The sequence below is a fragment of the Papio anubis genome, chromosome 3 (genome assembly GCF_008728515.1).
Source record: "Papio anubis isolate 15944 chromosome 3, Panubis1.0, whole genome shotgun sequence".
In the NCBI taxonomy this organism is placed as follows: Eukaryota; Metazoa; Chordata; class Mammalia; order Primates; family Cercopithecidae; genus Papio; species Papio anubis.
Window position 1 is genome coordinate 178632977 of NC_044978.1, and position 23741 is coordinate 178656717.

The following is a 23741-nucleotide window of genomic DNA, read 5'->3' on the forward strand; positions in this document are numbered from 1 at the left end:
GTGGGGATGGGCACTAGAAGCTTCTAGACACACGGAAGGCTACAAGGCAGAAGAGCCTGGCACATTCAGGGACCTGCAGCTCAGTGTGACTGAAATGACATACGGGGGACTGAGCTTGAAGGAGCAGAACACCAGGGGCCTTGAATGCCATGGATAGGAGGTTGCACTTGATCCTGAGGCCGTGGGCAGCCATGGCGGGGTGCTTATATGGAGGGAGATCCTTTGACAGTCACCACCGAAGGGCCACATCTGGCTCTGCAGTTTCCTTATCGATGGGTTCTAACACGTTAATTTTTAAATTCCAGGCTGCATTCATCCTGAGAGCTGGTAGCTGGCTGGCGCTTCATGTTTCACAGTGGCCCTCTCAGGAGGGATTCTTCCTTTCCAGGCAGCCCTTTTTGACCTCAAGATGCTCTTTGTGGACCATCAGCTTCCCTCTGAGAGATGGACAGAGCCTGGCAGCCTTGTCACACGCTGCAGCCTGGGTCCAGCCCCCACTCCAACACCAGGGTCCTCCCCCAGTGACCCACGGACTCCACAGGGCTCATTTCCTTGCCCTTCCTCTGCCCCTACCCCCTTCCCTCAATCTGTTTTGTCATCCTGTGGGGCAGAGTCTTATCTTACTCCCCAGCCCCTGTACTGAGCTCAGACTGGAGCCAAGCACAGGCACCAAATGGATACCATCAAATCCTGACTGTTGACTTGTTGACCAGTATTTACTGAAGCAATAGGGCGTGGGACACAGTGATGGGATCAGCCCACCAAAGGGCAAATCCTGGTCCCACCATATTATGGTCTGAACTTTCATGTCCCCTCAAAACTCATCCGTTAAAACCCATATACCCAAAGGGATGTTATCAGGAAGCGGTGCTGAGTCCCCTCCAAGGGCAACCCATCGGTAAGTGGCAGGTGAGCCCACCTCCACCAAAAGTTAGAGCAAGCCATACCAGAAATGCAAAAGCCAAGATAAAATGGATACACAAACACAGCCAAAGCAGCCTCTCACTAGTCGAAATTCTCCTAACCTGGTTTTTCAAGGGCCACGGTTTTAGATTGCTCGAAGGCAGAATCAGTGATTACCCAATGACATTTTTTTCTTTTACTTTTTTGAGACAGAGTCTCATTCTGTCACCCAGGCTGGAGTGCAATGGCATGATCTCAGCTCACTGTAACCTCTGCCCCCCGGGTTCAAGCAATTCTCCTTCCTCAGCCTCCCAAGTAGCTGGGATTACAGGCACATGCCCCCATGCCCAGCTAATTTTTGTACTTTTAGTAGAGACAGGGTTTCACCATGTTGGCCAGGCTGGTCACTTTAGGTCAGGAGTTCGTGCTCCTTGATATTTTATGCTGAGAATGTTATCCAGAGTTTGTTCAGCAGGGTCCTGTAATCACACTCTCTTGGGTTCTTCCCTCTGACACCACCAGGGACACAACTGCTGCTCTTTCTCATCCAGTAGAAATCCACTGGGGAGGTCGCACGTCCCAAGACTAGTGTCCTAAACAAGCCCAGAAGCCAGATCAACTGTTTTCAGCCTCACAGGGCTGAAAAGGGACCTGAACCCACACAGGCTCCGGTAACTGAGAGTCAGCGCTATCTTCCCTTCTCCCTCCTTGCACTTAATAAATATTCACCCAGCACCTCTTCCGTGCCAAGGACTGTGCTAGAGCTGGGAATGCAGCAGAAAATAAAGAAGACAGTGCCTGTTTTGCAAGATGCATGTTTTGTTGGCAGTAAATGAACGAATAAATAAATGTATAGCACGTCAGTGTGCCTGCGGCACTCAGCAAACACCGGGAAGGCAGAGCGCACCCAGCCCCAGCCCTGCCCTTGGGAGGCTCAGCCCAGCACTGACAGCCATGCATGTGAGGGCCCTGGGAGGACAGAAGAGGCTCCTGGGGTCAGGGAATACCTGGAGGAGGAGAAGAGACCATAAGCCGTCATCTGCACATAACTTTGTGGAGTGGGTTGAATTGTGTCTTCCCAAAAGAAATCGTACCTGAGAGTGTGGCCTTAGTTGAAAATAGTGTCATTGCAGATGTGATCAAATTAAGAGGAGACCATACTGGATTAGGCTGAGTCCTAATCCAATAAAGATCTGGTGTCCATATAAGAAGAGAAGACACACAGAGACAGACACACAGAGGAAAGAGGCCAAGAGAAGATGGAGGCAGAAATCAGAGTGATGCGTCTGCAAGCCGAAGATTGCCAGGAGCCACCAGAAGCTGGGTGTGGCAAGGAGCAGACTGTCCCCTAGAGCCTCAGGAGGAAGCATGGCCCCACTGCCACCTTGATTTCCGACTTCTGGCTCCCAGACCCGGGAGAGAATAAATGTCTGCAGTTTTAAGCCAGCAGGTTTGAGGTACTTGGTTACAGCAGCCCCAGGAGAATAACACGCTGTGCCTTGCCTGTTTCCTCAGGGCCCAACCTGTAGCCCTGGGAATGCCCCGGGTGACCTGGCCCTTACCTGCAGCAGCTAGCTCCAAACCAGCTGGGAACACCTTGCCTGCTGCTGTCACACTCTGTCTCCAGACCTGTGGCTGGCTGGGGCCTCTCCTGCTGACTCAGACAATACTCTCCTGCCCCAGTGCTTCGCCCCGCCAGGTGGGCTCAGAGCCCCGGCAGCCTGACTCGGGGTCACCGCTGGTGCCATCCCCACGCCCTCGGAGGGCGGTTCTCAGTTGCATGAGTGCCCACAGCTGCCTCTGGGAAACCCCCAACCCAGGAGGCTGGGTGGATATGACAGGAAAGTCAGGGAATGGGAATTACATCGGGGCCTCGCTCCTTGGTTGTGTGACCCTGGACAGGGCACTGCATCTCTAAGCCTTCTGCCTCCTCTATGAAGCAGACAAGAGGACACCTACCTGGCCATGTCGCTTGAGGATTAAGTGAGTAACAGATGGGCAGCTCCCAAGATGAAAGCCAGTCCCTTCTCCTCGCCCCCCCTCACATCCCAGGTCTTCTATCAGCCAGGGGGCTTCACCCACCTGCCCTGCCCTGCAGCAGACCCAGGTAAAGGTTCTCAGCTCCTTGGCCCAGAGAACCGCCCCCAGACGGCCCTTTGCAAAAGGTCACTGCAGTTCTCTCAGTCTTCCCAGCCTATCCACAGGCTGCTGGGATACAGGAGCTGGTGACCACAGGCCCCGTCCACCCTGGGGACCTGTTGGCCTGAGCTCCCACCAGCCATTCCAGCAGCTCAATGGTGACAAACTACACTCACATCTAACCTACTCCAGTCCAGGATAAGCCCTCAGGGAAAACAAAAAGTCAAGAGAGAGAAAATTACAATGTAGATAGTGAGGCTGACTTACCCAACATCCTACTAGATGAGCACAAGCCCAGGAAGAGATGAGGAGGAGGGTGTCAATGGTCATGATGATGGTGATAGTGATGAGGGTGGTAATGGTGATGATGGCGATGGTGTTGATGGTGATGTTGGTGATGGTATTGGTGGTGATGGTGATGGTGGTGATGGTGATAGTGATGGTGGTGGTGGTGGTGATGGTAATGATGAAGTGATGGTAATGGTGATGATGGTGATGGTGATGATGATGTGGTGGTGATGGTGATGGTGATTATGGTGATGATGTGATGGTGATGGTGATGATGATATGACGCTGATGGGCTAATAAAATGATGGTGATGGTGGTGGTGATGGTGATGATGATAATGGGGACAGTGATGGTGATGATGGTGATGGTGATGATGTGATGGTGATGATGGTGATGGTGATGATGGTGATGGTGATGATGTGATGGTGATGATGGTGATGGTGATGGCAGTGATGATGATATGATGGTGATAATGATGATGGTGATGATGGTGACGGTGATGATGGTGATGATGTGATAGTGATAGTGATGATGGTGATGGTGCTGGTGATGATAGTGATGATGGTGATGGTGATGATATGATGGTAATGATGGTGGTGATGATGATGATGTTGATGATGATATGATGGTGGGGGATGGTAATGATGGAGTGATGGTAATGGTGATGATGGTGATGGTGATGATGATGTGGTGGTGATGGTGATGGTGCTAGATTCGATTGATCACTCAAAATATACCGGGCACTGAGCTAAGAGCTTTCCCTGTGCTTTCTCATTTCATTCTCACAGTCACACCAGGATGCACTAGTATTATCATCATCCCAGTATTAATCCCATTTCACACTCGGGAAACTGAGGCACAGAGAATTTAGGAACCTGCCTGAAAGCATCTCAGCTGGTAGGAGGCAGAGCTGTGCTGGAATCCTCCATCATCTCCACTCTCATTCCCGCCTGCACCTCTGAGTGTGAGCATCTTGCTCCACTCCAGTGTTGAAGGCTCAGCATTCTACACTCCACAGGTTCCTGAGTTGCAACCCTGCTTTCTCAGCTACTCTGCTGATGAGAGACTGAGGCAAAAGTGGCTGGAGACCACACTTGATGGGCAATTTATGGAACTTTCAAGAGAAGTGTGACTGTGCAGGCCAGCCTGCAGTGCAGCGTTGAAAGCTGAGCCCCATGCGAGGTGCAGTTCCCCTGGGCCACCGGGACTTTTACAAGAGGAAGATAGGATGAATGGAGAGATTGGGGGAAGAAGGACTTAAGCTAACAGTCTAAAGTCTTATGTTTAGGAAAATTACAAGAGAGAATTTTAAATGACAATTTCCATCTAGGCACAATTTGTTTTCCAAAATTACAACAAGTTGCCAATGTTATACACTTTGTTTTCCTTTTATCTGATGAACATAAGGAAGAAGAATGAACAGGAAATGTACAAGAGCGAGAATAGGAAGATAAAGCAGTAAAAAGGTCAACTAAGACCACCAATAAAGCCCTTACTAAGATAACCTGGATAAGACACACATCGTTATCCTGAGAAAATTCAGATCATTTAAGGTTCCAGGTAATTTTAAATGGATTGTCCAGGTTTGAAGATAAATTTTATTTCCAGAAAATGAGCACTTCTTTTTGGGCTACAGTTGCTCACTCATTTTTCCTTAAATGCAAATTGAACCACAGGGGAGAAGCAGGCTGTAGATCTCTTTGTGGGAGCTGAATGAGTGCTTTCATTGCAGAAGGTAGGCTGCTACAGTAGAAACGATAAACTTTGGACTCTCATGAAATTTTGATTACATTCCAGTTTGGTCCCTTAATATCTGTGTGACAACAGTTAAAAGATGCTGTCCTCTGAGCCTCGGCTTCTTCAAATGCAAAAGGAAGATGCTAATATCACCTTCCTTCATAAGCATTAAATGAAATAATGTCTTTGCAAACACCCAGTATGGAGCCGAGCACACGGTAGGAATACATAAAATGCAAGCTTTTACCCTCCCCTCAATCAAATGAATCAATACATGTCGAGCCTGCCCTCCAGAGTTTGAGAAGTTTGTCCAAGGTCACACAGCGAGTAAATATGCAAACCAGAAAGGGACCCTACCCTGTGTGCTCTCTACTCCACAGTCCTGAGGCCCTCCTGTGTGCTGCTATGGGGGCTACAAAGACCACCATGTCTGGACCTTGCCCTCAAGGAGCTCACAGTCTAAAGAGGGAGAACTGAAGATGCACGCACAGAATTGCCACCAGGGAACCGTTTTCACCTTTGGTGCTACAGGTGAAGTGGGAGAAGAGGTGACTGCTTCCAGAGGAGGGGGACCAGACTTCACAAGCACATACGAGTCCTGTGGCATAGCGTATTGAAGATCTTGTCTAGCGCGGGGCCTGGCAGTCAGCAGGAACTCATTGTATGTTGGACAGATGGATGGACAACAGTGAGTGGACAATAAGGGATATAAGGTGGCTGGTTAGCTGCCTGGCCAGTGGCCAGAGGGGTAGATAGATGAACAGATGGTGTGGTGAATGAGAAGATAGTGGAATATGGCTAGACAAGTGGGAGGGTGAGTGCTAGGGTCTGAATGGCTGTGTTCCCCCCACCAAATTTATGATGAAATCCTAATCCTCAGTGTGAGAGTGTCAGGTGGTGGGGTCTTTGGGAGGTAATTAGGCTGTGAGGGTGGAGGCTTCATGGATGGTATTAGTACCCCAGAAGTTTCCCTCTCCCTCCTGCCCCGTAAGGACCCAGTGAGAAGGCCCTTCCTCCACACCAAATCTGCTGGTGCCTTGATCTTGGACCTCCAGCCTCCAAAAGTGTGAAAAATAAGTTTCTGTTGTTTACAAGCCACCATCTATGATACTTTTTTTTTTTTTTTTAATAAAAGCCCAAACAGATTTCAACAATGGGAAAACAAGTGGTTTAGTAAGTGCGCTCATAAGTGGCTGTGTGGACAAGCAGCTGTTAGAATGAATGGGAAAATGATGGTGGGTAGGTGGGTGAGTGGTTGGATAGGTGAATGGATGGATGATGGGCAAGTGTGTGCATCTGAGGATGGACAGGTGGGTGGACACGGTTGGTGGATGGGTAGTGAGGTGGGCATGCACTGAATGAGTGTGTGAGGTTAGATGGAAGAGGGGGTGGGGAGGTGAGTAGATGCAGTGAAGGACGATGGACAGGGCTGGCAGGGTTGGACGGGTGTATGAAGAGGAGCCCGCGAAATGAATGGGTCCAAGACTTGACCAAGTGGCTGGAGGAGAAAGAAAAAGGCAAAAGATCACTCCTGCCCTGGGTTGCTGCCACTTACCAGGCTGCAGTGACCAGCAGGGGCCTGGGCTCCCAGCTCCTCTCGCAGGCACTGGTTCTGCTGGGCGAGGTCCTCCACCTGGCACTGCAGGCCGATCTCTGACAGTTTCAGCCCATAGATGAAGCAGCGCAGCTCCTCCAGCTGCCCGCGGAGCTGGCGCTCTGTGGCCCTGTGCTGCTGCAGCCTGCGCGCCGCCTCCTCTCGCTCGCGCTCGCTGCGCTCTGCCCTCGCCTGCAGGGCGCGCAGTTCCGCGGTCGCCTCGGGGGTGCTCTGGAGGCCCGAGGCCGCGATGTCCCGCTGGGCCAGCAGGAGGCCCGCGGCGTCGCAGAGGCGTCGCACGTCGAGCTCCAGCCGCTGCACCTGTGCCCGCAGGACGCATTCCTGCTCGCGCACCAGGCCTAGCTGGCGCCGCTGGGTCCGCCGGCAGCGCTCCAGGGCCGCTGCCTGCTGCCCCAGTGCCTCGTCCTTGCGCCGCAACCGCTCCTGCAACCGCCGCAGCCGCCACTGCTGCCGCCTGGCCACGCTCTCCTTCTCCCGGATCTACAAGTTGGCGGTGGATGAGGGCGTCAGCAAGCCCGAAGGACACGCCATGGCTCACATTGATTCTGTCTTGACTTAACATTTCCGTATTTTGTGCATGGTGCGTTTTTGCATTTTGTGCATTATAATAGTGCATCAAAATATTATCTCTTTGACTGTTTTGCATCATTTTAAATTTTGCACGGAGGCAAATGTCTCCCTCACCTCATCCACCCTAGTCTGGGCCCTGCACCCTCAAGAGCTCCCTGAGTCCTGGGAGGGAGCTGGGCAGGTGGCAGGATGGCCATCAGCGAGTGCACACCCTGAGGGCCGCTGGAGATGTCCGGATACTAAATACATCCGCACCTGAGTGCACACAGCTGCTCCAGAGCCTCCCGGGTTTCCCCACTTCCATCCCAGAACTGCCCAGAGATCCCCATTTCCTATCTACAGGGTCAATGCTTGGCCCACCCAGGGTCAGCTGGCTCCAGCAGGTGAGTCAGGACACCAGTACCACAGTAGCTGTCATTACTGTGGACACTCCACCTGAAGGGAGGTATGTTACTAGCCTGAGGGATACTCAGAAGTGACTTGCATATCATGCAGCTAAAATTCACTGCGGCCAGGATGCCAAGCGCCCTGTACCTGACTCAGGCCTTTTCTTCTTTCATCTGCCCACCTGCCTGGCCAGGGAACATATCTGCCTCTTCCCACCCATGGGCCGTGAGCTGGACTGGGGTGAACCACCCACGGCGAAAATTAGAGCTGTTGCCTACTTTTCAGAATTAACTCAAGCAAAGGGATAGAACTGCCTCTATGTTAATCTTTCAATTGCCAGCACTTGCTGCTGCTCTTCTGCCAGGGATCTTCCGGAAAACAAAAACAAACAAGCTAAGAGCAAACGTGAAAGAGGAAACCTGGGAACAGCTCAGACAAGCTTTGTTTGATAGTTTTGGGGAACGTGGGGGCAGATAAAAGTTGGGGTCAGATTCCCTGGGAGGAGAATTCTCCCGGTCTTCCTGAAGGCATGTATTCTGTAATGATCTTTGCATGGTGCCCGGCGGAGGGACTTCAGAGCCTGGATGGTCTGCCTTTGACAGCTTTCAGAATGACCGCAGCTCACTACAGAAACAAGGCATCTTCGTATGCAAATGCTTACTGGAAACATTGACAGCAACAAAGCAGAACTGCTATCTGGTACATACCGGTGAGAAGGGCATGGAAAACTTGCTCATGCACTCCTGCAAAACTCGCTTCAAAATACAAATGTTTGCAGCGAGAGATTTAGGGTTAGAGGGTTGGGGGCTGGGTGGCAGCTGAGCCAAGGGGCAACTGAGAGATCCTAAGCAATTCTGCTATCACTTTGAACATCTGCCGCCCATCTGGAAATGGAGTTTTGTGATGAGTCTTTCCCAGGAGCATACACAGCACATGAGACAGATTTAATAAGACGACGCATGTAGAAGAGGGTTTAGTGTTCTCTTGTAGAAACTGCTGGTCCCTGCAGTACCTTTCACTCCCTAACAGTGTCACTTGCTGTCACCCTCATCTTTTGCCCCTCATCACACTGTGAACATCATTACAGGGCTGGGTCCAATTCACCTCGGAAATTCTATAGGCATATAGGGCACAGCTCAAAAAGTATTTATGACAGCATTTTCCATGAGACATCACATCAGTGGCGGAGGAGTCCCACTCAACACCACTCTACCTGTGTTAAAACTCCCCTCAGGATGGTAATGAGGAGGTACTATGAGCCAAGGAGGAGAAGTAACTCGATTTTCTGCACCTGAAGTTCAGTATAACGAGAAAAAAAAATTCCACTAGGGTATCTCTCTGGCATCTCAAGGACTATTTTCAATTTAATTGGAATCCTTGTATTTCCACGTCCAATTCTATTTCCACGTCCAATTCTATTTCCGCTAATAGCTATGCCAAGTGCTTCTGCAGCTTTTTGACAGTTTCCCACTGTAAGAAACATGTATGAAACACCTATGAACATCATGCCCATTATACACACCTGTGTACAGCCAAAACAAGTTTCTCAAAACAGTACTCCCTCTAGCACATGCGATGTGCTTTTACATTTCTTAGTTTCTATTTTTTTTTTTTTTTTGAGACGGAGTCTTGCTCTGTCGCCCAGGCTGGAGTGCAGTGGCGCAATCTCGGCTCACTGCAAGCTCCGCCTCCCGGGTTCACGCCATTCTCCTGCCTCAGCCTCCCGAGTAGCTGGGACTACAGGCGCCCGCCACTGCGCCCGGCTAATTTTTTCTATTTTTAGTAGAGACGGGGTTTCACCATGGTCTCGATCTCCTGACCTTGTGATCCGCCCGCCTCGGCCTCCCAAAGTGCTGGGATTACAGGCGTGAGCCACCGCGCCCGGCTCTTAGTTTCTATTGATTTGATTTTTAAGTGTCAGTTGTGAGCCCCTGAATTGAATTGATCTCACCTCCCACAGATGGGTTGCAACCTGCAATTTGAAAATCCCTGGCTGCATTCTAAATAGCAGCAGGCTAGAACAGGATGCCTCCAGGGACTGTTGGGCGCCGCATGCGGCTACCTTGGAGTTTTGTGGTTTTTGCCTCTGCAGCCTTTCCTAAAAATGGCCTACCCTCCAGCCCCATCATCCTTCCCCTGGAAAATTTCAGTAATGGATAATAATTATAAAAGCAGATAGTGTCATTTAAATACCTACTGTTGGGAGTGTTTTACATGTATCAATTCAACCCACACAACAATCTGAGGGGGTTGGTACTATATCATTCCCACTTCACAGATGAAGAAACTGAGGCCCAGAGAGGTTAAGTCACTTGCCCAAGGTCACACAGCTAGTGAGTGGCAGAGCCAGGGTTTGGCTCCAGGCCTCTGCCTCCAGAGCCCCCGACCCTTAACTGCTCACTCGTTCTCCAGGGAGCTCTCCAACTTCTCCCCCTGCCTCCGCCATCTCTCTCTGCCATGCAGGGAGAATGCCATTCCCCAAATGACCATCTGACCCCGAGGCTTCCCTACTTAAGTCCCCTAAAGCTTGTTCCCCATTGTATTCAGAATTGGGCCATGCAGCGGAGGTGGCCATCTGGCCCCTCTGGAACTTTCCGACTCACCCACTCCATCCCCAGCAGGGTGATATCCTCTGTGTTCTCCCACACCTCTGTGCTATGGCCCATGCTGTCACTCACGCCTCACACGCCCTTCCCAACAAGGCCCAACTCACACGGCCTCAGCTCTCTGTAGCTCTCCTCAACTCCCCCAGCCCCCTGAACACACGCCGGGGGGGTTCCCACACTCCCCCATGTCACCCCACATCCAGGTTTAGAGTTATTTGTTTTTTATCAGTCTCCCCCATCTGCATAGGAGCTCCAGACCCCAGGAGCCCTGCATCAGCCAACTCTTGTCCTCAGACTGTGGCCTGGAGCTGAGGTCCTCAGGCACAAGAGCTTCCAGCAAGTGTGCATACCCCACAGATCACAGCCCCCACCCCCACATCCCTGCACGCCCCAGGCCCTGCAGTCACTACCATGCACCATGAACTTAGGATCTCTCTAACCCTCCTGACTGGGCTCTCCCAGACCCGCCCTATACTGAGTTCCAGCAGCTCTGCAGTCCGGGAAACAGGGACTGGAAAGGAGAAGGAAACGTACCTGGCTGGCCAGCTCCCCCTGCAGCGCTGCCAGCTTCTCCTGGGCCTGCAGCCAGGCGCTCCTCTCCTGAGCCACTTGGGTGCTCAGCTGGTCCACCTTCCGGAGGAGTTTCCTCTCTGACAGCTCCAGCTCCTGAATTCTGCAGCATGAAAAGCAGGGAGGCACTTGCTCAGGTGCAGTCAACATGGCCTAAGGCTTTTGCAGACCCCGGGGCCAAATGATTATTATTGTTTTTGTCATTTGATCAATTCGATGTTCTGGCAAAATTATGTTTTGCATAATATTCATGCATATAGTTCTAAAGATTATCTACAATACTTCAAATACGTTATTTGAACAATTAGGTACCATGCATCAGAAATCTTCAATGTCCTCACACTAAAGCCAGTAATTGCAGATTCAGGTAATGCCAACTAAGAGTGCCTGAGCTTGAGCCATTTAGGCTAAGAGCTTTAACTTGGTGGTTTCAATGAATCCTCACATTACCAGCTGCAGGTGGGTTCTGCTACCCCTACTTCACACAGGAGGAAATAGGATCAGAGGGGGCAGACTTTTGCCCAAAGTCACACAGCATTATAGAATCTAGTTGGTCTTACTTCCGGACTTAGCATTGTCAGCCTCTGCTCTGCTGTCTCCCATTTTAGCTACGTTCTTATAAACCTAAGGAATGATTGAAATTCAGAAAAAGATTTCTACAACTGAAAAAAATCTCTGCATTACTTACTCTTCCAGATGAGAAGCTGGAAGTGGCTTAACTGTCTATTAGGAATGGCTAAGTCACAGGAAGGCTTTGCATGGTCTTGCAAACACACTGGAGATATGTCACAAGCAGACGTGAACTCAGACTGGATGTGAACCCTGATGGCAGCTCTGTGGGAGGGAGACACAAGCAGGATGGGGGCAGAAAGTCCAGAAAGAAAGCCTGGGCTCCTGGACCCATAGGGTGAGAAGGCACTGAGAAGACTGGCCTGTCTCCCATTGTGCCTAGTTTCCAAGTCCCCTTAATGTGTCAGTCTTGCCTCTATAATAGAAACCATGATACACGTGAAGGTGCATTCATAGCCTCTGTGCCTAAGCTCTGCATATCCTCACTCCTCCCCAAGTCCTCGCTGGACACCTGCACATCCGGGACAGATACTGCTGGCCTGGGTGAAGAACTAGCTTTGCCTGCCGGCTCTGCCATTCACCAGCCATGGGGCCTTAGCAGGGCTAGTTCAGCACTATGACCCTCCGTAACTTTATCTATAGAGGTCATTAACCTTGTTCAGTAGGTTTTCATGAAGATTAAATTACATGATGCATTATTATTAATGATAAGGCCAAGAGTCCCTCTCCTATTCCAGTTCTTATGCCCTGAGGAAAGGTCTCAAGGGTGTCAGACCAGAGCGTGCTTTCTCGTGAGGATCATAATCAAGCTCCTTCCAAACTGGACCACAGGAGCAGCTCCAGTTAGCCAGTCAGGCTGAGTGCTTTCCGATGCGTTATACGATATGGGGAGATTTGCTAGGAAAAACAAAAGCCTTTCTTTCTAGTTCTGAGACCAGTCTGTAACAATAACTATGAGAACAGTATTTAATTCTGATACAATTCCTAATCTTAAACGAAGCAGAAAATGACGAATTTCACTTCGGCAGGGCAAATTTTGGCCCCAAGTTTATCCAGGCCCTAATCCCTGGAACCTATGAATGTTACCTTAAAATGCAAGAGAGACTGCAGATAGGATTAAGTCAAGGATGGTGAGATGGGGATACGGACTCGGATTCACCGGCTGGTCTCTAAGACCAATCACAAGTATCCTTGAGAGAGGGAGACAAAGAGGGTTGAGTCTAGGGATGGCAGTGTGGCCACCAATGCAGGATTGCATGCAGCTGGCTCCAAAGATGGAGGCAGGGCCGGGAGCCCAGGAATGCAGCTCTAGACCTGGAGAAGACCAGGAAATGGATTTCCCCTCCAGCCTCGGAGAGGGCTTGGCTCCACCCACAGCTCGACTAGCTCAGGAAGACTGATTCCCACTTCTGGCCACCAAGCTTGTGGTGACGTGTTACAGCAACTGTGGGAAGCTAATACACTCACAAATATGACATTGACAGTGAAGTATCACTGTTCCCCGATTAAACCAATGACAAATGTGGATGATACTTTTACTGTGTTTTTAGGTTTTTTTGTTTGTTTGTTTTGTTTTTTTGAGATGGAGTTTCGCTCTTGTTGCCCAGGCTAGAGTATAATGGCACGATCTTGGCTCACCGCAACCTCCACTTCCCAGGTTCAGGTGATTCTCCTGCCTCAGCCTCCTGAGTAGCTGGGATTACAGGCATGCACCACCACACCCAGCTAATTTGGTATTTTTAGTAGAGACAGGATTTCTCCATGTTGGTCAGGCTGGTCTTGAACTCCCGACCTCAGGTGATCTGCCCGCCTGGGCCTCCCAAAGTGCTGGGATTACAGGCACCGTGCTGGCCTCGTATCATTTTAAGGATTAATTATGTTAATACTTGTCAAGCCTGTGAACAGTGGCTTGGTACTGAACAAGTACTTGGTAAGTACTTAGCTGTTATTAATTTTACTGCATGTAGGCGAGGAATAAATATGCAACATGATAGTGTTATGAAGATGGGAGTGGGATTTCTTCACATTTCTAACAAAGCTGTTATATTATTTTGAGAAGAAATACTTCTGTGCTTCAACTCTTTATTTAAAGCGAATCCAAGACATACTACCTGGCCTTCCCCCGCTAAACCCAAACACATTGTGACATTCGTCTGAAATCCGTGCTCAGAATCATGCTTTCAGACCCTGGCCTCAGCTTTCGGCAGCCCTGAATCACTTAGTATTTCATCCCTCAGCCTCAGTTTACTCATCTGTTAAAGGCGCTGATGTCACTCTATGCATCGCAGGGTCTAAGAGAGCCAAGATGGGGCAAGTACGGGAGGGCTTAGCCCTGTGCCAGCTCCCTTTTCTCCTCCCCTGGCCCTCTCCTGCAAGATGGTGTACCTCATCTTTGAAGAGACCAGAGGATGAGCCTCATTCCCCCACAGGCCCGGTCAGAGGCCCCTCCTCCCCACGGCTCATGGTGTCCCCCTGGGCACTCTGTCTCCCCCTCCCGTGGAGGGGTCTCCTTTGGCTGAGGTTCCCTGCCTGTCTTCCTGGGGTCCATTGATCTTCTGGTTTCCACCACCAACCTTTCTAGAAGATTCGAATGTACAACCTGTATGGGCCTATGCTGCTAGTCTCTCGGGCCAGGGCCCTGCCTTTCCCAGCTCTCAGCACCCAGGACTTCTGATATGGGCTCAGTGCATCCCCGCAGAGTTCCTGTGTTGAAGGCCTAACCCCCAAGTTCCTTAGAATGTGATTATATTTGGAGATAAGCCTTTTCAAAGAGGCAATTAAGTTGAAAGAAAGTCATGAGCGTGGGCCCAGATTCAACCCGACTGGGGTCCTTGTAGGAGGAGGAGATGAGGACACAGACACACACAGAGGGGTGCCCATATGACCACACAGGGAGAAGGTGGAGTCCACAAGCCACGGAGTGAGGCCTCAGGAGAAACCAACCCTGCCCACCCCTCGAGCTTGGGCTTTTGGGCTCCAGAAATGTGAGAAAATAAATTTTTGTTAAGTCACCCAGGTCTGCAAATAATGTCATTTCATTATAATGCTGATGAGAAAAAAAAAAAAGATTCTCAGCCAGGGCCACTGTCTATGTGGAGTTGGCCCATTCTCCCCATGTCTGCGTGGGCTTTCTCAGGGTACCCTGGTTTCTTCCCACAGCCCAAAACTGCACATTAGGTGAGCTGGCCTGTCGACACAGTCCCAGCCTGCGTGAGTGTGCGCGTGGGTGTGAGTGTCCTGTCCAGGCCTTGCACCCTGAGCTGCCGGGAGAGGCCCCAGCCACCTGTGGCCCTGAACTGGAACAACTCGGTAAATAATCATCTTACTTGTGTTTTTTTTTTGAGTCTTTCTTAAATTTAAATTTGTTTGAGTCTTTCACATTTATTTCAATGTTTAACATTAGAAGTGGTTGGGGTCTTTATTTGAAAGTTTGGTGATGTTGTTGTGACCTGAAATATGCTGTAGGAGCTTAACTCTTATTTGTATCAATTAGTCTATGGTCAAATTACTTTTGTGGCGGGGCGTGGTGGCTCACGTCTATAATCCCAACACTTTGGGAGGCCAAGGCGGGCAGATCCCTTGAGGTCAGGAGTTCGAGATCAGCCTGGGCAACATGGTGAAACCCTGTCTCTACTAAAAATACAAAAATTAGCCTGGCGTGGTGATGGGCCCCTGTAGTCCCAGCTACTCGGGAGGCTGAGGCAGGAGAATCACTTAAACCCAGGAGGTGGAGGTTGTAGTGAGCCAAGATTATGCCATTGCATTCCAACCTGGGTAACAGAGTAAGATTCTATCTCAAACCAAAGCAAAATAATAAACAAAAACAAATTGGTTTTGTTGTATGTTGGTTCACTTAGTCACAGTTTCCAAGAACCTATGGACAAAATTCAGCGAGGCCTTACTGTGCTTTGTCATGGCAACCCAGGCAAACTAACATAACTTAGTGTATGACTCTTGGAGGGTAAGTGCATTGCTGAATGAATGAAAGAATGGGCAATCACATAGAGTAACGGAAGAATTTCTCTGATTTGTGAATTTCTTCATGCATAAAATTTCATTAAAGGGAAGAAAAGTGAATCACATGTGCATCCACATTCAATGGCCTGCCTTTACTGAAACAAAGGCAAGTACAAGAAAATGGGGAAGTCCTACAAAAATCCAAGGCACGTGGCTGCTGGGATATGAGTAGCCTGTCAGAATCGATCCCCGCCACCACTGCACTGTGCTTCCATGCTGGGTGTCTCTGATCTACATGCAAGGCCTAACCTCGTTCTGCCAGTCTGGGTGTCAAGACATCGTCAGGAAACAGGATGGGCTTTAGAGAAAGACCTGGATTCAAATGCTCCACCTTGAGACCAGGTCAACTCCATCAGGCAAACAGAGCCCACACCAGGAAGTTCTACAGAGAGAAATGAATGCAGAGAACCTATTTCAAAGATGACAGCAGAGTCCAAAGGCCAGACAGAGATGACAAGCAGCCTGGATTAGCAACTGCCGGAAGCCACCTCTGCCCTGGGGGCTGGACGGTCACACAAGGAAGAGATGCTGTTACCAGGGCAGGGCGGAGCAGCCAGGCCACCTAGTGGGAGCTGGGACCACAGAGGAAGCCGAGAGCACGTCTGAGTTACAGCCACAGTGGGAGATGTCACTGTGGGAACAAGAGCGACTTTATTTTAAATGCTAATCCAGCACGTGACTCTTGACTAACCCTGAGTCCACGAATGCCTCCAAGATGTGGACTTGATGTAGTTCTCTTTACGGAGAAACACCTATTCATTGTGAGTTTCCTCCAAAACAACCCCTGTTGTTGCAGAAACCACAGGCTGTGATTCCTGTAGCCACCTATGCAAGCCTTCCAGAGCACATACGCTTTTTCCCCAGGATATAAGCCCTGGGTTGGGGGTGGAAGGTTTGCTGCATGGACATCTATTTGTCTGGCAGCTGCCTAAAATCATGCTTCTGTCTGCCAGTTCCCCGAAAAAAATCACCCCAAACCGACCAACTGGATTTGTCTGCCTCTTTCTTTGGTTTCTCCGTTCCTTCTGTCCTTCTGGGTCACTTTGTACATATGGCCCTTTCATGGAACAGTCACCCAGAGCAGAAGAGAGGGAAAGGACCTGGCTTCTCCCCGCCTCCCTCCATTTCAGGGCCTCCCGTTGGCTGCACCTCCATGGAAGCTTTTGAGCAGAGGAGCCCAGGCAGCCTCGCCTGCAGGTACAGAGCCGAAGAAGGAGGGCGGGAGAAGCAGAAGGCAAGTGACTGCGTGGGCAGGTTACGTGCCCGTGGAGAGGCGGTTTCCCCAACTGCGTGGTGTGATTCAACACACCATGGTGACACACTCTGATGGCCCTGGGGTTTGTGAAATACACACAGAGAGATCAAAACGGCATCGCTACCTGCTTCTCAGCCCGGACTCTGATGTCACGTACTTGTCCACCGCTGCTGACAGCTTCTGCTGGGAGGACTCCAGCTGCCTCCTGAGGGCCCCCGTATCCACGTCTGGGTGACCAGCTGCTTCTTCCTGAAGACCTGCCTGCTCCTCAGCACTATCTTCCATGTCCTGGAATATCCAGGATGTGTCAATCTTCACATCAACGTTCATTATGTCGAACCCCTCACTGCTGGGGGCTCTGATGACATAGCTGAAACTCTTCTCAGTCCGTCCCTTAGCTGTTGGCTCCATCTCACAAATATTTCATGGGGCAAGACTTAATAATAAAATTAAGTGAGTTTGCAACATTGACTTCCTGGAGATTTCAAGGTGGTGGTTGTGACTTCAGATTGTTCAGGAGAATATCCTTTGAGAAGGGCAAGAACAGGTGGATTATTCATGAGTGGGTGACTTGGGTTTCATCTGCACAAGCATCATACAATATGAATGAAAGCCTCTCATTTTACAAGTCAGCATGCCAGAACTCACGCGAAGCAAGAAAAAGTTGCAGAAAAATCACATGGGATGAAATGCCTAGTGATGAACACAGAGAGGAAAAGTAAGATCTCCAGGTAAGGCCATCAGATGTTGGAGACGCCCAGTAGTCAATCAAGCTCATCTTTTTACCACATAATGAATAAAGTTCCACACCTCCTCTCTGAGTACAGCACATACTTTTCAAGGACCTAGAGTTTGCTAGGGGAAGAGGATGGGAAATTTATGCTGCCCTGGGTGCCGTCTGCACCAGGGGCGGGGGCCTCTCTTGCCTTACCCAGTCCAATTCTCCCGGTGACCCTATGAGGTAGGCGTTAACATGACCATTATACAGATGGTCCGATGGAGGCTCTGCAAGGTGAAGGAGCTTATCTGGGCCTCACAGGTGGGATGGGAGGTAGCAGAGTCAGGATTCAAATATGGATCTGACTCCCACACTAGAGAGTGTGCGTTCTGACACAGGAGATACGGTAATAGGTGAGCAACAAGACCCCAAAACAGGAGCAAATGCATCCTTTGGGCACCCGGAGGAGGGGGAGGGAGCTCCAGGCTGAAGAGATCGTAGGAGGAATGGGGGATTACAGCAGAGAGAGGTGGGGAGGGGACTCCCCCAGGTGGGGAGCATCCTCAGGCCACTGCCCCGCACAGAGAGGCAGGACAGGTGAAGGGAACGGGAGGACCAGACTGAGCTGGCCCAGTGGACACACAGAAGGAGGAAGTGGAGAGTGAGGACAGAGGAGGCTGGGTGCCATCCTCTTACAGGCACTCAAGGACTCTGGCGTTTCTGTGGGCCCCTGGGAGAAGGGAGGTGCCTGGTCAAATGTCGTTTTGAGGATCGAGCACTCCAGGTTGGCAGGAGCAAGATGGAGGCAGACAAACAGAAAATAAGAGGCTTCCATCTCCCTGTTAAAAATAAGAAACGTCCCCCCTCCCTTTTCTTAGAGCATTTACTTTAGAAAATTTGTAAGTTCTTTCTTTGTCTCTTTGAAATATGTGTAAATCCTTTTTAAAGCGAAATAAGCCTTTTGCCAGCTGTATGACCCGGGAATGTTTTCCTGAAGGACCTGGGCACCGCCTCTTTGGGATGTAAATTCCAAGGAAAACAGCGCCCCTAGTGTTCAGTGGGAGGAAGGAGCCTAATTGGCCAGGCGCCTGGCTCCAAAATGCAAAACCTGTCACAGGAAGTGACAGAAGGGTGGAACCCAGGTGCAGGAGACGTTTTTTTTCCCTTTGTATAAACAAATTAATGAACACAGAGGGTTGCCCTAGTTGCCAGGTGAGTTTAGGATGAACCACGTGAAGCAATGACGCTATCAAGTCCTTTTCCGTAGGGATGAGGGTGAGAGAATGTGTGCACGCATTGTGCCTACCTGGCTATACAAAAGGTTGAAACTTCTTTCTGTCTTTGCAATCTCTCAGTGGGTTGCCTGTAATGCATCTCATATCTTGGTTTAATGCTTATCCAATAATAAAACCTTTTTTTTTTTCTTTTCTTTGTGATGAGGTTTTCTGCGCTGGGAGAAGCTTTTGTCTTTAATCATATTTTCCCAACAGTGGCCAATGTCTTGGTGGCCACAAGGGGTTTCAGTGGACCTGGGGCGGTCAGAGGCGGGGGGCGGGGGTGCAGTGGAGCCACTCAGATCCCAGGCGCTGGGACCAGGCTGCCTAGGTTCCAGGCCTGTCTCCATCGCTTCTCAGATGTGATTTTGGACAAATTACTTAACTTCTCAAAGAAAAAAGGAGGGTAAAAATCATGCCTAAGTGAAGAGCTGTTGAGGAATAAATAAGTCAATCCCTGCAAAGCCCTCAGCAGAGCACCCGGCACACACTAAATACAGCATGCTGTCTGCTGGGTGGGGGCCAGACGCAACACTGTCCAGCCGTGTCCAGCTTTCAAGCCTGCTTGCCACATGATCCTAGGCAAGTGATTTGGCCCCCTGCAAGATGAAACTGACAGCAGTCCCCGCTCCCCGCTGTGGCGATGACTAACTGAGCTCTGGGGAGGTGGCGGGGGGTGGTGGTCGGTCCTGTATCTGCACTGCACCATGAGCCCCGAGGAACATCAGCCAGGAGGAGCCAATGCAGAGCAGGAGGATTGAGTGACAGCTGAAGGCAGCAGCAAGAGACTGAAAAATTACCCCAGGCCCACCAAGGAGGAGGAGGTGTTCCAGCCCTTCCTTGGGAGCAGCCCTGAGGGAGGGCACGTCCTTCCTTCTCGCCTAAGGACAGCGAAGCAGGCGGGGACTCTCCAGGGAAGTGTTCTCAGGTTTTTTAGGTAAGTGACGGAGGCTCTTGGGGGAAGAAGAAGGTCAAACAGAGAAAATCGTGGCCTGCCTATGGTTTACCAACCTCTGTGGTAGCCTGGGGTGGAGATCTGAGCCTGCAGGCCCCTCAGAAGTGACAGGGCCTGGGCAGGAGAAGGGGACAGGTTGATGTGCAGATGTAAGGATGGGGTTCTGACCCCTTGGGATCCTTGGGGAGGTTCCCTGAGACTGAGGGTGGTAACAGGGAGAACACAGGCTTTGGAAGAAATCAAGAGTCCTTGTTTCTACTGGAACAACAGCCCCTGAGAGTTGGGGGGAAGCTGGGAGGGAAATAAGGAGGTCTGGCCGTGTGAAGACCTGGACTCCACCCTACTTCAGAGCCGGAATCTGGGGCGTAGAGAAGGGCCTACAGAAGGCCTCAAGAGTCCCTACAGAAGGCCCTAGGAGTCCAGACAACCAGGCGGGGCGGGAGGGAAGAGGACCCCACAACGGCATGTTTGCCATTTCCCACCCAATTTGGCAGAGCCCTGGCAAACCCTGTTTAAATGTGAGAAAATAACCAAAGATCAAACTGGCCACTGTTTGTCCTGGGGGTGTCAGGCAGGATTGCTACTGGTTACAGAGGGGTTACAGCCGGCGAGGAAGACATGGGGGCCACAGTCCTGGATGCTCCCGGCGGATAAAGGAGCAGCGGATGGGAGCAGATGTTGAATTTGCTTGGGAAGGATGGGGAAGCCAGAGCTAAAGCGGGGCATGCAACCAGCCAGGGTGAGCCTTGCCCCTGACTGGGGGAGACGCCAGCCCGCCCACACGTTTGTATTCCTCCCCTCCCCTCAGGGCCCAGCACCAAACTGGGGGCAGGCTGTGTAGGATTTCACACCCTTGAGCGTGAGCTGGCTCTCAGGGCATCCGTGTGAAATACAAAGCCCGTTTCACCTAAGTTGCTCGGCACAGGCACTGCGCTTTAGCCAAAACACCTGCAGCCAGCTGCAGACCCGGAAGGGAAGTGGGGTTCGGTGAGAAAAGCCTCACACCCGTGGGGTAATGACCTCCCAGTTTGCCCAGAACCTCCTCCATTTTAAAACAGGAAGTCCTGTGTTCCCAGAACCCCCGCCATCCTGGACAAATCAGCCTGGCTTGTCCCTGCATAACTGGTCTCCCGGCCTCAGTCCCGGCCTTGGCACCTCAGCCCGCAGGAGGCAGCCAGAGTGGCGGTGACAGAACGCAGTCTGACCCCTTGACTTCTCTGCCCCAGCTCCTCCCTGGTCGCCTTTGGCCTACAGAGGATTGAGGTTAAGAGAGTGAAGTGGAAACCTGTGTTTGCACCGTGGACATTTCTGTACCAGGAACATTCGGGGCTGGCTCTCCGCTGAACCTCCCAGCTGACCCGTGGGGAGGGCTATGCTAAAGTGTGGAGCCACACTTCTCCTTTCTACCTGAGGAAGTGACCTTGGGTTCCCCAGACTTTGTAACTCTGCTGCCCTGGAAACCCCATACGTGTTACTAGACAACAACATCCAAAGCCCTGGCAGATGTGCCTGACCTGTGCACAGGGCTGTGGATGAGGGGTGAGGGCACTGGGGCACAGCACAGCTCTGAGGCTTCCTGAACACTGGGGTCCTAGCAGCCAGGACTGTGCCTAGCAGGGAGCCGGGAAGCCATGGCTGGGACTGTGACAAGAAATACTGGTTCCTAATAGGGACTCTGGATTTCTATGCAGGGAAACCCCCATACCTGCCAGTGTGAGCCTCATGCTTCATCCTGCACCGCCTCCTGGAGGGCCAAAGAGAACGGGTCCTGGCCCCGGGCCGGCTGTATGGACTCCTCTGAGGACAACTCCCAAGGAGAGAACAGAGGATGCTATGTCTCCCACCAGCAGCCACGGTGGCCTGCGGGAGCCTGCGGGTCTAACCCTCCAGCTCAGACCTCTCCCAAGGCCTCACATGGGAACTATCACCACCATTCCTCAGAGCGGCAAGGACATTGCCAGTGTCTGCAGCAGGAAGAGGCCAGGCTGGCAGGGACAAATGGGTCTGACTTCAAAGCCAAGGCCATTTCGGTCACATGATCTCAGTGGGAGAGCCCAGCAGACACAGACACTGCCCTTCACCCACTGAAGGATGGGGACAGTCAGGCGTGAGGACCGCACTCCTGCAGTGGCTGCAAGAGTGCTGGACCGACATTCCAGAGACCCATGGGTGCCCCTAGACTTCTGCCCGCAGAAGTTAGCACAGCAATGCATCCTGTGCTTCCCGGCCGGAAACAGTAGATGTGCCTTTGTTTTCACTCACTGTGCGATCCCACTCTCCCATCGCCCCCTGGGCTGCTAGGATGCCTGTGTTTTCAACCGACATCGGTTTGTTCGTATTTCACCAAGTGTTGGTAAGTTACGGAGGCTGAGCTAGTGGGTGCTTTGGGGTTTTGATTTCAAAAGAGAATGAGTAATGCTGGGCCATCCTGGTGCATTTCTGCTTAGAGATGGATCCTGGGATGTGGTGTGTGCAGCCCTCCCCGGCTAGCAGGGCCCTTTCTGTGCAGGGCACCATGTCCTTCTCCATCCGTGGATCTGGTCTTCTGAGAACTTCTAGCTCTTCTGTCGCCCTCACCCCATGAGTTCCCTCAACCGCCTAAATTTCAGTCATTTCCCTTTTGTCCAAAGGTCCTTCTCACCAGAGACCACAGACCCGCTCCTTCCACCTGATGAGCAGGGCCTGAGCCCGTCCACCTGCAACCAGCTGAGGATGACCCGGCCTGGCCTTCAGCCGGCTTTTCCCATGCAGACACAGCCAGCCTCCTCGTCACATTCAGCCTTCTGTTTCACTTCATCTATTCTAATTCCAAACGTCTTCCCGTGCAGAAGTTTGGGAGAGGCATCCTGTGAGCAGGTGGCTTCTTCTGGAGATGCCCCCACCCCACCCAGCCTAGAATAACAACAGGAACATCATCGGAAAGGAACTTGGGGAATTTCCTCCTGGGCTGACCATCCTCAGCTGGTGTCTGACTCTCTGTAGCTGCCCCACTCCATCTCCTCTCCAGGGAGGCCTCCAACACCCTGACAGCTCTCCTGGCTCCATCCAGGGGTGGCCTCCCAAGGCAGGAAGAGCTCACTTCCTCCCCACAGTGGTGACAGCAGGACCTGGTCTCGGGGCCGCTGTGGAAATAACCTAGTTCCTGCAGGTGCTCCAGCGTCTCCTCCTTGGCAGCCCCTTGCAAATTACCACCGAGATGCAACACAGGCCCGAGTGTGGCCTGGTTGGTGGTCATGTCTGCTCTATCAGTCCTCAGTCCACCTGGTCCCAGGGACAGTCATGCTCTGAGACTTTTGCCGTGTCACACCCACAAGAGTGACAGAGTCTTCGGCCTCCCCTCGGAAATCTGAGGTCCCTGGGGTCAGCTCCGCCATGATGGGCAAGGCTCCAGCCCCTCATCAGAGTCCTGCCCTGTCTCTCTGGCTGCCAGCTGCTGAATCAAGCTGTGAACAGATTCAGAGGTTTTGCTGAGCAGGACTTGAACTGGGATTCACATTACAAGGACACTTGCAAGTCGCTCCGGCAGACAAACTCTGGGACGAACACAGCACGGTTCGTGGAGATTTATGTACACAGGGCAGAGACGGCACCCACCCGGGTCCAGCTGGACACGCACACTGTGGCCTGGGGAGGCATCTAGCGTGGGGATGAGGACTCGGGCCTGTCCCCAGACAGTGCAGTGGCTGCCGATCCCTTGGTTTCTGGTAATTGCACTTAGTTTCCTGGCATTCAGGTCTCTGCCCCCTTGGGCCTTCAAGGTGCCAGAGCTGGGACATGGATGTGGCTCCAAGTTTGACAAAATCCCCATCGTCCCTGCAGAGTCCTTACGGCTTGGGCTGGCCAGGACCCAGCCACGTGTCCAAAGGCTTCCTCTTAAAGCTATTGTCAAATATACATAAATTCTGTTTGCAGTCTCTGGACTTTGAATAGCTTGTTTCGCTGTTGAATTTGGTTTGAGTGGGGTTGGGGTTGCCGCAGCGACTCAGTTTATTCCATAAACTCTTTTTCTATCCTGAAAGATTAAAACATAATTTGAAACAACACAAGAACCAAGGGTTAAAATGACTGGAGCATCCCTTGGCTTTATCTGCCCCCTCCCCCCACTGCTATCATGAACACCCCAGCTGAGCCCTGAGG

General features: G+C 51.3%; 1 protein-coding gene across 7 annotated transcripts in view; it reads right to left on the minus strand.

Moving 5' to 3' along the window:
- The window catches only part of LOC101022794 (janus kinase and microtubule-interacting protein 1), a 303218-nt gene that overhangs the window by 101492 nt on the left and 177985 nt on the right, over positions 1-23741 (minus strand). For 4 of the 7 annotated variants that reach the window (XM_021938223.2, XM_031664733.1, XM_021938222.2 and 1 more), the window contains exons 1-4: positions 21310-23568; positions 16782-17183; positions 10780-10918; positions 6623-7162 (exon numbers count right to left, since the gene is read on the minus strand). In XM_021938223.2, coding sequence (XP_021793915.2) covers positions 6623-7162; positions 10780-10918; positions 16782-17068 — 966 coding nt within the window. In that variant the 5' untranslated portion in view covers positions 17069-17183; positions 21310-23568. The other 3 variants (XM_021938221.2, XM_031664734.1, XM_021938227.2) reach the window with 3 other exon arrangements.